Source organism: Cavia porcellus, unplaced genomic scaffold (assembly GCF_034190915.1).
Source record: "Cavia porcellus strain 051 isolate PalLab524CR breed Dunkin Hartley unplaced genomic scaffold, mCavPor4.1 scaffold_16, whole genome shotgun sequence".
In the NCBI taxonomy this organism is placed as follows: domain Eukaryota; kingdom Metazoa; phylum Chordata; class Mammalia; order Rodentia; family Caviidae; genus Cavia; species Cavia porcellus.
This window is the reverse complement of record NW_026947499.1, coordinates 51,747,277-51,761,123: the sequence shown is the minus strand read 5'-3', so window position 1 is coordinate 51,761,123 and position 13,847 is coordinate 51,747,277. Positions and strand designations below refer to the sequence as shown.

Genomic DNA, 13,847 nt, shown 5'->3' with positions numbered 1-13,847 from the left:
TTCCTCCAAGGTTACACACTTCCTGCATGAGTTTCAGGGGCAACCAAGAAAGAGTCTTACCAGGTGGACAAGCAGGTGTGGCCAGGCCTTTAATCATGCCCAACCATGGGCAGGAAAGGTCAATGGATTGAGTCAACCTGGTTCAGGAGTTTGGACCAATCCATCATCCTCAGTGCCAACTGACCATCTTAGAATGGCATCCACAGATAGAATCATTTCAGGTAGGCTGCCAAATCCCATGCATGCTGGCTGCAGGAAGTACTTCCTGCTCTCCCCATGTTTGAAACAGTTAATGGCTGCATGCCTCCATTCCTACAGAGGGGTCTCATACAACTAATGATGCCTGCACACTCCTAGGGAGGGTTGCCAGGTAGCAGACAGAGAACCTGTTTGTCCTTCAGACATACCTGGTCTGTCCTTGCTGCCTGACCCCAAACGTTCACAGCTATTCTTATCACTGTTTTCATCATCATCAGGTGTTTATATCAACGCTTCCATTATACCAGACATTGCCCTAAGTGGTTTCATAAGTATTTATGCATTTGTCACTCATAACAGTAAGGTAAGGTGGGGACAATTACTTTCCCCATTTTTTCAGCTTTAGAAGCTAATACATAAAAAAAAAATTAAACAATTTGCCGGAATCACACAGGTTTAAAGCTAGGAAAACTGTCTCCACAATTTGTGATTTTAACTGGTACACAATACTGCTTTCTCTAGTTTTTTCTCTGAGGAACCAACTATTCCACACTCTCATACTATGGAATTAGCATACAAATCTTCACCTCCAGGAGTAGGCACAAGTGTTACCCAGCATTCTCTGGGAAAACAAAGCTAATTAGGTAGGTCTAGATAGAGATGGGTAAATTTATCTTATGACCTGGCTCACATGATTACAGACGCTGAGAAATTCTATGATCTGCCATCTGCAAACTGGAGAGCCAAGAGAGCCTGTAGTATAATTTAGTCCACAACTGAGCTCAGAGGCCTGAGAAGTAGAAGAGCCAATGTTACAAGTCCTGGTCCAAGTCTGAAGGCTGCAACCTGAGGGCACCAATACCCACTGGAAGGACATGATGGAAGTCTCTGCTCAAACAGAGAATGAATTTACCCTGCCTTTGACTTTTTGTTATACATAGGCTCTCACTGGACTACATGATGCCTACCATATACAGCATTTCTTCACTTGGTCTACTAATTCAAATACTATTTTTTTCTTGAAACACCCACAGAGACACAGCTGGAAATAATGTTTTATGAGAAATCTGGCCATCTCTTAGTTCAGGCAAGTCTGATGCATGAAATTCACCACAACACATTCACCTTTTTGCAACTTGACACCTATACACTCACTTCTCTTTAAATTTCTAAAGAAAAAAACTAGATCTTGAACAAGTAAAAATACACTAATCTCTTCCCTAAAGAAAAAGTTCTTAATTATTGATTACTTTTCCCCGATATTGTGTAAGCTAAATATCAAGATGTAAAATTAACAAACTTAAATACTGATACATTACATGACAAATATTAAGAGAGGAAGAAAAACAAAGACATATGTATACTGTACATACAAAATTATTTATAAAACTTCAGGAGGAAATACTAATGACAATTATAGTCTTTATTTCCATAACTGGTCACAAAACTACCTTCTTCTACTACCCATTCCGTATTTCCTCTGCCATGAGCAAGCATTGGTTAGCAGTGATTCACATATCGAGGTGACCCAAAACTTCATCTTAACAGGTCTGGCCCATGAAGAGTCCTGACCTGCACTGAATTGCTGTAGTTTTCCACTGACCTTAGTAACAGGTCATTGTAATTCCAAGAGATGCCCTAAGGAATCTCCTGTATTTGAGAGACATTCTCCATTTCCTGCATTGTGAAGTAGTGGTTTATTTGCCTTGGTAATCCATCCAGATCAATCGCCTCACCAAGGCTCATTAGTCCCTTCTTGACTCATGAGCTCAGATGCATGAAGATCCAAAGTGACCTGTGGGCAATCTTAACTTCCACTCAATAAAATCACTCTTACGTTTCCGGGACAGGAATTTCTCCCTCTAACACTAAAACCTCTAGGTCAGTGGAACATAAAGTTATGAGGAAAGGAAACAAAAATGTTTTGCAGGCAAGTGAAATAGTGAGTGCCACTGCTTCATTTCCACCCACGATTCCTGGGCCTGTCAATCCTGCTTGTCAGAGAATCAATGCCATTTCCTGGATGCTAGTTCAGAGGATACATACAGCCTCCTGGAGAACCTTGCTTCATTTCCAAATGCCCCAGAAGTAATTCAGAAAACAAATTCTTGAAATTCTGTCCCTAGAGAGAATTACTGTTGTACCAAAGATTCCTGCTTTAGACCATTTGGGCTCTTATAACAAAATGTTGAAAGGTGCATGGCTTTTAAATAACAGAAATTTATTCCTTACAGTTCTAGAAGTTGAGAGGTTCACGATTAAGAGACTAGAAGACTCAGTGTATGGTGAAGACCCATTTCCTCACCCACAATTGTTATCTTGGTATAACTTCACATGGTGGAAGTGGTGAGGAGTCTCTTTTTATAAGGACACTAATCCCATTCATGAAGCTCCTCCCTTATGAGCTGACCACATCCCAGTGTCCCATCTCCTCATACTACATCTTGAAGTTAAGAGTTTAAAATATGACAGGGAGGGGAGGACACAAAACTTTCAGACTCTAGAAGAACATGAATGAGAACAGAATGTTTTTTTTTTAGATCAGCCAGATTAAGTTTTATCAGTTAGGACTCATGTTACCAGCATAACCCATCTCTCTAGTCACTGTGACCTTGGCTCAAGAAGACCTTAGGTCTTTTCACTAAGGGTACCTCAGCCATCATACCCCTCTGGAAAATGAAACTAACACAGAGGAGGGCTGCACCAAGAAATGCAGAGGGGAGATCCTGAGGACATTATTTTAAAACTTGGATTTATTATACCTGGGTCTATCCTTGAATTTTTCAATTTCAGACACCAGAAATTTCCCTTCCCATATATTCCAATTTGAAATCCGTTTTTGTCTTAGCAACTGAAAAAAGTGACACATAAAGACAGAACCTAGGAAATATCATCTTTCTGGCTGTACTTGAGAACCAAATCTTGATCTGCAAAAGCATTCAGAGGCGCCTGAGGGAACAGTTTCCAAGAACACTTCCCTGCCTGTTTCTTGAGGATGAGAGGAGGAACTTTACTAAAAGGACTAAAGCATAGGATCAGAAAAAACACAGCAAATGATCCCAACCCTCATCTCAGCCAAAAGACCTACAAAAGCTTTGGATGTCCCACAATGCTTGATGTTAACTTCAAGTGCCAAATTGTCCAGGACAATCTCTAGAGTGTTAACATTGTTACAGTAACAGATCCCCATCCTGATCTGCAACAAAATGGCCAATGACCACTTGTAGAAGGCTAACAGATGTCAAAGAAACTCAGTCACAGAAGGTATCATTACTGCTCTCAGGCAAACCCCAATCAGCTATCGACTCTAAGGAGGGTAGCAGGGCCAGTAACGGAGACAAAGCAAATAGGGAAAATTGCAGGAATGTGGGCCAAAGTAGGAACAAAGTAAATATGTGTAAGCATGTTCATTGTCACTACCCAGAAGTACACATTCACTGTAGACAGCGGAAATTGACCACTGCCCATTACTTACATCAGAGGCTGGTCCCTTGTCAGCTCCAGGGCAAGAGAATGTGACAAATTCATGGCACCGCTTGTGCACAACAAAGCAGCAAACTGCAAAAGAGAAAATAAATTAGGAGAAAGGGAAGAAGAGAGGGCATAGGAAGAAAAGAAAGAGATGAGTAAACTTGGACTTCACCAAATAAAGGCTTTAAGCCAAAACAAACAGTAGCTTCAACTTCTGCCTCCTGTCCTTTGTTGAAGACATACTCTTGGCTACATCTGTTTGTATCTTGCACAAGCATTAGATTTCTAAAGTTAAACAGGGTTCAAAAGGTCACATATGCTCCAAATTATACTTCCTCAAAGATCCCTGGTCTTCTGTTGGCTTAGAAATAGAGTACTCTTTCTTAAATCAGTCACCAGGCAAAATAATTGGCTTGTGTTTAGGTTGATAATGCATAAGAAATATGTATCTTGAAATGTTAGAATCATGTGTCATAATATGAATTGAATGTAGAAGCAGAGTAAGCTGGAATGGCAAAAGTGTGCTCTACCTCACTGGAAGCAGCATCAATTAAGTGGAAGCATGGAAGGGATAGGCTACAGTGCTTACCTTGTTGCATTAGTTGTTTGCAACCAAATACATATAAATGTATATTTGGATTCAAGTGAGTTAAATGTATCCGTGTTATGGCTCCACTACTGGAGAATTTTGTCTACTGGATGAAGGTACAGTTAGGGAATATATACAAAATGAAATTATTTTTCTTGTTCAATCTTGTTGTATAGTTATTGTTCAAATTTCCTTTTGCAAAATCGCTAGACTTTTGGTTAATAGAGGACAGACACCATGGTTTTGGAATCACCTCAGAACGTTTCAAAAGAACAAGTTCAGTAAGTTAAAATAGAACAGAAAACCTCAAGGCCATCCCTAGTGATACAGTAGCATAGAACCACAATCATCAGTAGCTGCTAGCATCAGCAAATATACTTGATCCCTTAACTCAAGCTCTCACCACCATCTAGGAAGTACTCCTGCTGAACAATCCAGTCTAGACTAGTTCAAGTGTCTCCACTGAGCTACAAACTTACAGAAAACACATGTGGCAGAGGAATATACTAATTGTCATCAGAGAAATCACCAATCACATTTACCCCAAAACCTCAGAATATAGACACTAGTAAAGCAACCAATATGATTTCTCCAACAAATAAATTGCAAGAGGGTGAAAATAATAGGAGAAACATACATTCAATGAAATTTAAGAAAGATGTCAACAAATGCAGTATGTGGACTTTGCTTGAATCCTAATTTGATTGAACCAGTAGTTTAAAAAAATATGAGGCTTTATATGTCCATCAGCAGATGAATGGATGTAGAAAATGTGCTTTTTACACACAATGGAGCACTACTCTGCCACAAAGAAGAACAAATGGGTCATTTGTAGGAAAACATATGCAACAAGACTATAAATTCAAGTGAAATAAGAAAGACGCACAAGCTTAAATATTACGTGATCTCTCTTATAGGAGAAACCCAAAATATAAGAGCAAAATAAAAGATAGATAACAGGAAGCAGGGAGATTTTTCCAATGGAAACAGGATCAGGAGATGGAAGAAAGGGGGAAGGAGAGAAGAGAAGAGGATGAAAAACAAAATAAAATGTGCTATGTACATGTATCAACTCCCCAAAGGAACATAATCATTATGTACTACAAACACATACCAATCAAAAATTTTCAAGGTAAAAATTTTTTAAAATGAGGCTAGGTATCAGGAAAATGGATATACTCAGTTTTTATGACATTAAGAAATTACTAAAGTTAGGCAATAGACTTTGGGCACTGTCAGTTTAAAAATAGGATCCTTATCATTGAAGATACACCTTAAGTTCTTTATGAATAAAAGAATTGAATGGTGAGGTGTGATGGCTTACGCCTGTAATCCCAGCACTCAGGAGGCTGAGGCAAGGAGAATTGCTGTGAGTTTGAGGGCAGCCTGAACTGCATAGTGAAACTCTGTCTCAAAAAGACAAAAAGAAAAAAGAAAGAAGAGAAGAGAAGAGAAGAGAAAAGAAAAGAAAATTGAATTCAAGTTAGAATAATTCAGTATGCTAGGAAAGGCTGTTGATGAGAAACTTCAATTGTGATAGGTAATTATTGAACCTGAGTTATGGAAACACATGGGTTCATTACACAAACTTATTTTTATACATGTTCAATATTTTCTATAAATATAAAATTTTAAAAGAGACAAAGAAAGACTAAAAGAAAAAACGTGAGTCATAAAATGTGAGATGGAAGAGGGCTATAAACCTGAAGTGTGCTGAGTCTTAAATTGTTCTAGAGATTATAGACTCTTCTAGAGATTACATATAAAGTTAAAACAACACTGAGATCCCATCTCATCCTAAAAAGAACGGCCAAGACCAAGAAGTCAACCAATAACAAATGCTGGAGGGAGTGTGGGGGAAAAGGAACTTATCTCCACTGTTGGTGGGAGAATAGGCAGGTGCAACACTATGGAACTCAGTGTGGAAATTCCTCAAAACCTAGGATTAGAGAGAGTCCATTTGACCCACCTATCCTATGTCTGGGCATTTTCCCAGAGGAATTGAAAACATCATACCACAGTGATATATGTAAGCCTATGTTTATAGCAACACAATTTGTTATAGCCCAACCTTAGAAACAATCCAAGTGCCCATCAATCAAGGAATGTATAAAAAAAGCTGTAGTATTTTTATCAATGGAGTACTACTCAGCTATAGAGAAAGATTACATCGAGACTTTTATAAGTAAATGGACGTGGCTTGAGACCATACTCATAAGTGAAATAAATCATACTCACCCATGTAAATACTGTATTGTTTCCCTAGTGTAAGAAACTGAAAAAGTATGTATGATTCAAAATCTACAATAAATACTGTGTAAGGGTAAGAAACTGCTCAAAAAGGAAAAGTAACTGGGATAAGGCAAAGGAGGAAAGAAAGAAGGGAAAAGACACAAATTTGTATACATATACATAAGGTAACTAAAATGACTATACTACTAACTGTATTAGCTACTGGAAGAGAAACATTAATAGCCATATCATTAGATCAATTTTACATGCTGTATCTGTTATTCTAAGCAACCCTTTTGGAGGTAACAATATGCAATATTACAACCATTGTCAAATTCCTATCATCTTGTTTTATAAACTGTGCTGTTATTGTATTGGGTTTGTTCTTGTTGTTCGTCTCTTTTGCTTTTTGTTTTTCTTTTCTGTGTCTTTCTTCTCTTCAATAAAAAACACATGTAAGATATTGTAAGTTAAAATGTTAACAAGAACAGAAACACTATAATTTTTAAATCACTGTATAAAAAATCTAGACAGAGAAAATTTATAAAAGACCTTCTTCATGCCCCAGTCATACAAATGACATATATTATTCTACCTCTTCTTTTATATGGCATCACTTCCTCTTTAATTCATAGGTAATTTCTTGGATTCTGATGTGAAATGAGGCTCTGACTTGCCATTTCTTTTCAAATAAGTAATCGATTGTCCCAGCATTCTTGATTGACTAATTTATCCCTTTGCTATGGATTTCAAATGCCAACTTATTATATGTTCAATAGTTATATACACTGGAGTTTGTCTTGGAGCCTTCTGTTTTGTTCCATGATCTGCCTCAAAGTACAACAATAGGAGTTTTAATTATAGTAGCTTTACAATATGTTATATCTGTGCATAGCAAGTCTTCCCTCATTATCCTCTCTTCAAACATTTTCTTGGCTATCACTGCATGTTTATTCTTCCAACTGAACTTTAAAATCGTCTTAATCAAGATTTTAAAAATACTAATGAAATTTTTATTTGAACTTTATTTAAGCAAATTTTTATTTGAACTGTCCTTCAGACACCAGGATATTGATTGAAACTGTCTTAAATTTAGAAATAAAATTCAAGATAACTGATATTTTTATTACAATGGGTAATTCCATGAGAAATTGATTCTTCCTTTGTTAAAAATCTTATTTTATATCCCTCACTAGAGTCATTATTTTTCTCTATGTAGTTCCTGCATTTTCCTCATTTAGTACAAACTGAAGGATTTTATTTTTTTATGCTATTATGAACTTGATGTTCTTCCTATTCTGTTTTCCTCATTGTTTACAAATAACAAAGCAACCTTCCTGTGAGCCTGTGGCAGCCATGTATCCCAGAAAGAGTCCCAAGAAGAAATCAATCCCTTCCTGTGAGCCAGCAGCGGTTGTGGGCCGGGCCAAACCCTTTCTGTGAACCAGTGGCAGCTATGCTTCCCGGGAAGAGAACCAAAAAGAAGCAAACCCCTTCGTGTGGTCATTAGCTGGCCCAACCCCTTCCTGCCCCACCCCAACCCATAAGCAACCAGCTGATTCAAAGAAATACAGCCTGAGATAATAGCCACCAAGTAAAACAAATAAGAAAAAAAAAACCCTTAATGCCTGTATTGTTTGATTTACTTTGCAGGCCTAAAGCTAAAAGTACTATATAGTAACTACGTGGGATTTCCTTCTGAAGGCTGGTAGCGCTTAGTAATTCCCTATTACTTATTTTACAGTCCTGTATCATTTTCATAGTGTGGTTTTATAGTTGTTTTGTTTGATTTTACTATATCTGATGGCATGGGAAACTGTTTTGAAGACAACTAGATATATTATGGTAGCCATTGTTGATTTCCTATTATTGGGTTTTGAAATCCTGTATTACTTTCATTGTTTTGTTTTGATTGATTTTATTTTGTTTGGTCTTACTCTTTTCTTTAAAAAGAAATCAATAGAAGTTATATCCTGGTATGGCAACTTGACTGGATTACAAAACACTAGCAGATAAAGCACAGTTATGGGTATGTCTGTGCAGTGATTCCAGAGATGACCGACACACAGGTCAGCAAACTGGCGGGGCAAGATCCACTGTGGCTGTGGGATGGAATAAAAGCCAAAGAAGGAAGGGTGCATTTTGAAGAGCTCAGTTCTGCTTGAATGGGTACATCTGTCACCCGTTACCTGCAGGCATCAGACTTCAATTTCCTCCTCCTTACAGACTCATGCAAGCCACTCCCCAGGGAGCTTCCAGGACTTTGATCTTGAAACGTTGCTGCTTCCTTGATTTCTCTTGCTCTGAGGTTTTCAGGTTCTTGGGCTGAGTAGCTACTGGATTCTCTGGTTCTTCAGCATGCAGACAGCCAGGATGGCCTCCTCTAGGTCTCTTCTTCTTCCCTACCTTACTTCTCCACTTAGAACTTTCAGAGCAATGTGAAATAAATGAATGATAGCAGAGATCTGCTCCATTCCTGGGCTTTTCCCAGCTTCATCTCTTCCCTTATCTACCTTCTGACCTCACAAATGATTTTCCATCTCTTGTCAAACTAACTTTTGAGTTGGCAATTCCATTAATTTATTCTCATTCCCCTTCATTAAAAATTTAAAGATTTTAGGACTAAAAACCCTTCTTTCAGTACAATTTTGGCTACATTTTGTGTTTTACCTTTAGTGTTATTATTGTTTTAAGTTTCTAAGTGGTCCATTATTAAGACTTAAATTTTTCCCTTGACCCAGATCTATTTATAAAAGCTTTCTCCCCATATGGCTTTGTTCTTCAAAACTTCTGAACTATTAGTTATGATCTTATTTATACTTCTCAATTTTGGGATGCAGGTATCTTTCATTTCCTAATATCTACCACAAGTCCTGGTACATAACTGATAGTAAACAAATGCTTGGTGGATGAGTGAATGAAAGAATGAATATCTTTACAGAAAACAGAGAACATGTTACCAATTTTGAGCCAGACATATCTCCCAGATGATCCTCCTGCTTTCTACTCTGCATAGTCACTGTACATAGACCACTGATAAGATCTTTTGAGGCAGCTTACCAGTTAATCACAGCAATAAATAATCCATCCCCACTGATGAGGAGTCAATATGCCACGTGGCCTGACTGTCCCTGCATATACTCCACAGAGCGGCTGGGAGCAGACTTTGGAAGCTGATGACATTCCCACAGGTAATTCCCACACACAGCATGTTTCTGAAAAGTTGTGCAAATCAAATTTCCCATTAACTAAAACACTTCAAAGAAAGAAGTAGGCCTGGCTATTTTAAGAAACAAGCTACATCCTTTTGTGATACAAATAAACACCCCCTCATTTCTGTTTGGCAATTCTGGGTAAGATTAGTTTTTCTTAAAGAAGAAACGACATTTAATAAGCCGCTGCAAACTGTACCATGTCCTGTTTTCACACAGGTGCCTTGACAGCCAACAATTCCTAGACCTTTCATGATTTGTTTTATTACCCCTTCTCACCAGGGTTTGAACGCCTGCAACCTAGAGCCCTCTGATCCCCTCTATAGTCACATTTTATTGGGCTATACAATACGGTCTCGCACTCAAATGCCAAGGGGCCAGGAGAATAATGAAAATGTCAGGGGTAAGCAGGGAGATAGACACATGGTCTGTTTAAAAAGGAGAAATGCTATTCAGCCCCAGCCAAGAATGAGAACCAGGTCCCAAGCTCTATCCCTCACCACTCCTCCCTTATTACATACAAGTTCATGAAGGTCATGTGCCAGTTGTGTAAAGAGCACAATGTCCACTACCCCAAAGATATCCATGTTCTAATTCTTGGGACCTGTAAATATGTTACCTTGCATGGAAAAAGGACCTTGTAGATATGAATAAGGATACTGAGATGGTGAATTGGGCTAAATTATGGGTTTAGACCCAGTGCAACCATTCAGATCCTTGTAAGAGGGAGGCAGGAGAGTTTGCAACACAGCATGAGACATGCCGGTATGGAGTGATGCTATTACTAGAAGGAAGAAAGAGCCAAGGAATACTGGCAGCTTCTAGAAACTGGCAAAGCTAAGGCCCCTTCTTATGGAGGCCCCTAGAGCCTCCATAAGAAATGCAGTCCTGCTGACATCTTGATTTTAGACTTAGATTTAGACTTAGAAGACCCATTTTCAGAATTCAGCTCTCCAGAACTATCAGATAATGTTTGTACCATTATTGGCACCAATACTTAATTTAATTTTTGTAGCAGCATTAGGAAAATAATTACCAATCAAGGATCAGAATACCAGGTATCACAGAAGCAATAGATATACCAGTAGTCAAAAGCCCAGGAAATAATTTTAGGAAACCTCCCTGGGGCATCTGCCCCAAGAAAGAACTGAGACTCTAGTTCTGCTTCACACCACACCCATCTCCAAACTCTCTAAACCAAAAAATACATTCACTAAACTTCAAAGAAGAGCAACTCAAGTCATCAGATTACATTTTTTCTGGAACACTGACATCCCTGGGGAGCACTCTTTGCCTCTGAATCCATATCAGCCTGATATAGAAATTCCAGAAGTAGTTACATGTATCTTTGATTGGAGAAATAAAAAAGAGAAAAGCCATCAGCATTTTCCTAAAAGCTCTCATCCCTCTTAGGAAGTTGTAAACCTTCCAGCCTTCCAGGAAGAAGGACATCATCTTCAGGAGTTATTGGTCAACTCTCTGCAATCAGATGGACCTTGGTTTAAACCTTTTTTTATACCACTTACACGAGTAAATTTTTTAAAATGTATTACAGTAAAACACGCATTGCCACTAATTCTCCTCAAAACATTCTTCCTTCCTTTAAACATACTTACCCCATTGCTCTTGCCATTTCTAAAGCAGTTCTGGAACTCCTCTTGCGTGAATTTATTTAAAAGGTATAAAAATAATGGCATAAATGCTGCTGTTGAGTGCCATGCAATGGAAGAGCAGACACATAAAAACAGTATGGTGTGCTCTGCTCCACCTTATTCACTAGATCTGGTGCTCTGCAACTTCTGTTTCTTCCCTAAAGTCATAAGGATAATGAAATTGATTCAGGATATCAAAGCAGCCAGAACAATGAAACTACCGACATTCACAAAAGGGGCTTTCGTAACTGCTTCAGAAAGTGGCAAGAATGATGGGATAAATATGTTCGTAGCTAGGGGAGTATTTTGAGGTGTATTAATAATAATGTGTCCTTTACTGTATTATTTTTTAATCTTTTTAATTTTAAAGAGAATAAACCAAAACAAAACAAAACAGAACAGAGCACAGAAAATTAGAGCAGAACAATGCAAGCAACACAGGACTTCAAAACAAGACAACAGGATATCAACAGTGGCTACCATAATGTCTCTTGCTTTCTTCGAAATAGTTGACCATACCTTCACACACAATAATATCAAACATAACAATTTTTAAAATCATACCTTATATAAGGTAAAGGATATTAATCCAATTACTACATCTCTCTAAACATAACTTTTTTCCTCCAAAATGAAAATAATAGTATTTAGTCTTCCAGGGATGCTATGAAGATCAAATGAAAAAATGCTTGATGGGAAGAGGTATTTGAGTTGGAGCCACCAGCATGAGATTTTGCTTTGCCATAGATGGAGAGGGTCTTTCTGTCCTCCTAGTAAAGCTGACCCACAGACCTATCTGTGTTAAACTCTCTTTAGTGCCTAAGATGAAATGTAGCTCCCTCAATTGCTTTCAGGAACTACCTCCATGATGAGATGCAGAAAGATCTGGTCACTACTGCCACTCAACTCCTGGCTTCACTAGAATTAAGAGTGAGTGGCCTGGCCATGCTACTGGAATTTGCAAAGGACTTTTCCAGTGAAAAAGTCTCACTACAGTCCTCTGAGGAAGGTGTTATGATCCTCATTCTATCAGGTGTTATGATCACATTCCTCTGAGGGAAGTATTATCATCTTTATTCTATCAGCAGGCGCCCTGATGGTTAGAAAGGAAGCATTTGCCTGAGGTCCTTCAGTAGTCAGTGATGATGCTTCCATTTGAAGCCAGGCTTGTCTTCCTGTGGAGCCCACATTCTCTACTTGCACAGTGCATTTGTATTTGTCATTCATCTCACTGTTCCAGAAGAAATCCTCCCCCGCTTTCCTCACCCCCATCATTCAGCTAGTTGCCAAATCCCACTGATTCTTCCTTCGCAACATCTTTTATACCATATCCTCCTGCACATTCCCTGCTAACTCCACCTTAGCTGCCCTCAACAACTGAGAGATGGAAATTTTTGTACTGAAGCCTTAACTGATCTCCCCAGAGACTATATCAGCCTGCCTTAATATATCATCTCTGTGAACCAAAGTTTCCGTAACCATAAAGGAGACAAGATTGGCAATGTCATATAACTGTTAAGAAATCCAAATGAGATCTCATCTGTGAATACATAGCCAGGAGTTCAGTACAGGTAAGCGCTCAAACCAGTTTCATTTACTTTCTTCCATAGTGGAGAGCCTTGTGGTACATGCACTGCAGCCAAACTGCCTGGACCAGCAGTTACTATTTCTTAGTTACACGACCTTGAAAAGGCCTACTGACCTTGCTGTGTCTCCGTTTCCTAGTGTATAAAGTAGAGACAATGACAATGTTTTTCTTATAGAATGATTATAAGGATTCACTGAATTTTTTCCTTAGCACAGCATATAGACACAGTAAGTGCCTACTAGATATCAGCCTTACTCCTTCCTACTTCCTCCACCCCACTGCGAAGTCCTAGAAGATCGATCTTCTGAAGACTTAGCTTTGGTATCGTTTCCTACCCAAACACATTCACTGACTGCCAGATGCCTAAATTGTGCTGTTCAACATGGTAAAAATTGAAAATTTTGTTCTTCATTCTTGCTAGCTCATTTGAAGTGTTTAATACCCCATGTGGCTAGAAGATAACCTTTAAACAGTGTAGACATAAGATTTTTCAACATTGTGGAAATCAGAATGACTAGGACTAGCCTAAAGAATAAGGTTCAAATACCTTAACCCAGCATCTATCCATGGTGTAACCACTGACTAACTTTACTTCTATACCCTCTCCCTCCACTGCCTCACACTCCTGCCTAGCCAGGTGAGTTTCCCTTCCTATTATGTATCTTGTACATTCTCCATTCTGCAAATGTTTCACAAACTTATCAATTGCAACAGTCCCTCACATATAGTGCCAGATAAAATTTAAAGCAGAGAACCTCAGTTCTCCAACCATCAGACTGAAAACTAAATCAGAAGTGGCACATTCCACAGTGATTCAGTTTTGTATTCCTGTGAGAAAGATAATGGTTCATTCATCTCCCTACCCTAATGCAAGGACTGCAAACCCTAGTGCCTCCAGAGGCAGC

The 13,847-nt window shown here is 38.6% G+C and overlaps 1 protein-coding gene across 2 annotated transcripts in view; it reads right to left on the bottom strand.

Annotated features, from left to right (window-relative positions):
• The window catches only part of Prkcb (protein kinase C beta), a 310,851-nt gene that overhangs the window by 175,626 nt on the left and 121,378 nt on the right, over window positions 1-13,847 (bottom strand). For both annotated transcript variants that reach the window (XM_063226675.1, XM_063226676.1), the window contains exon 3: window positions 3,674-3,756. In XM_063226675.1, coding sequence (XP_063082745.1) covers window positions 3,674-3,756 — 83 coding nt within the window. The remainder of the gene's footprint in view (window positions 1-3,673; window positions 3,757-13,847) is intronic.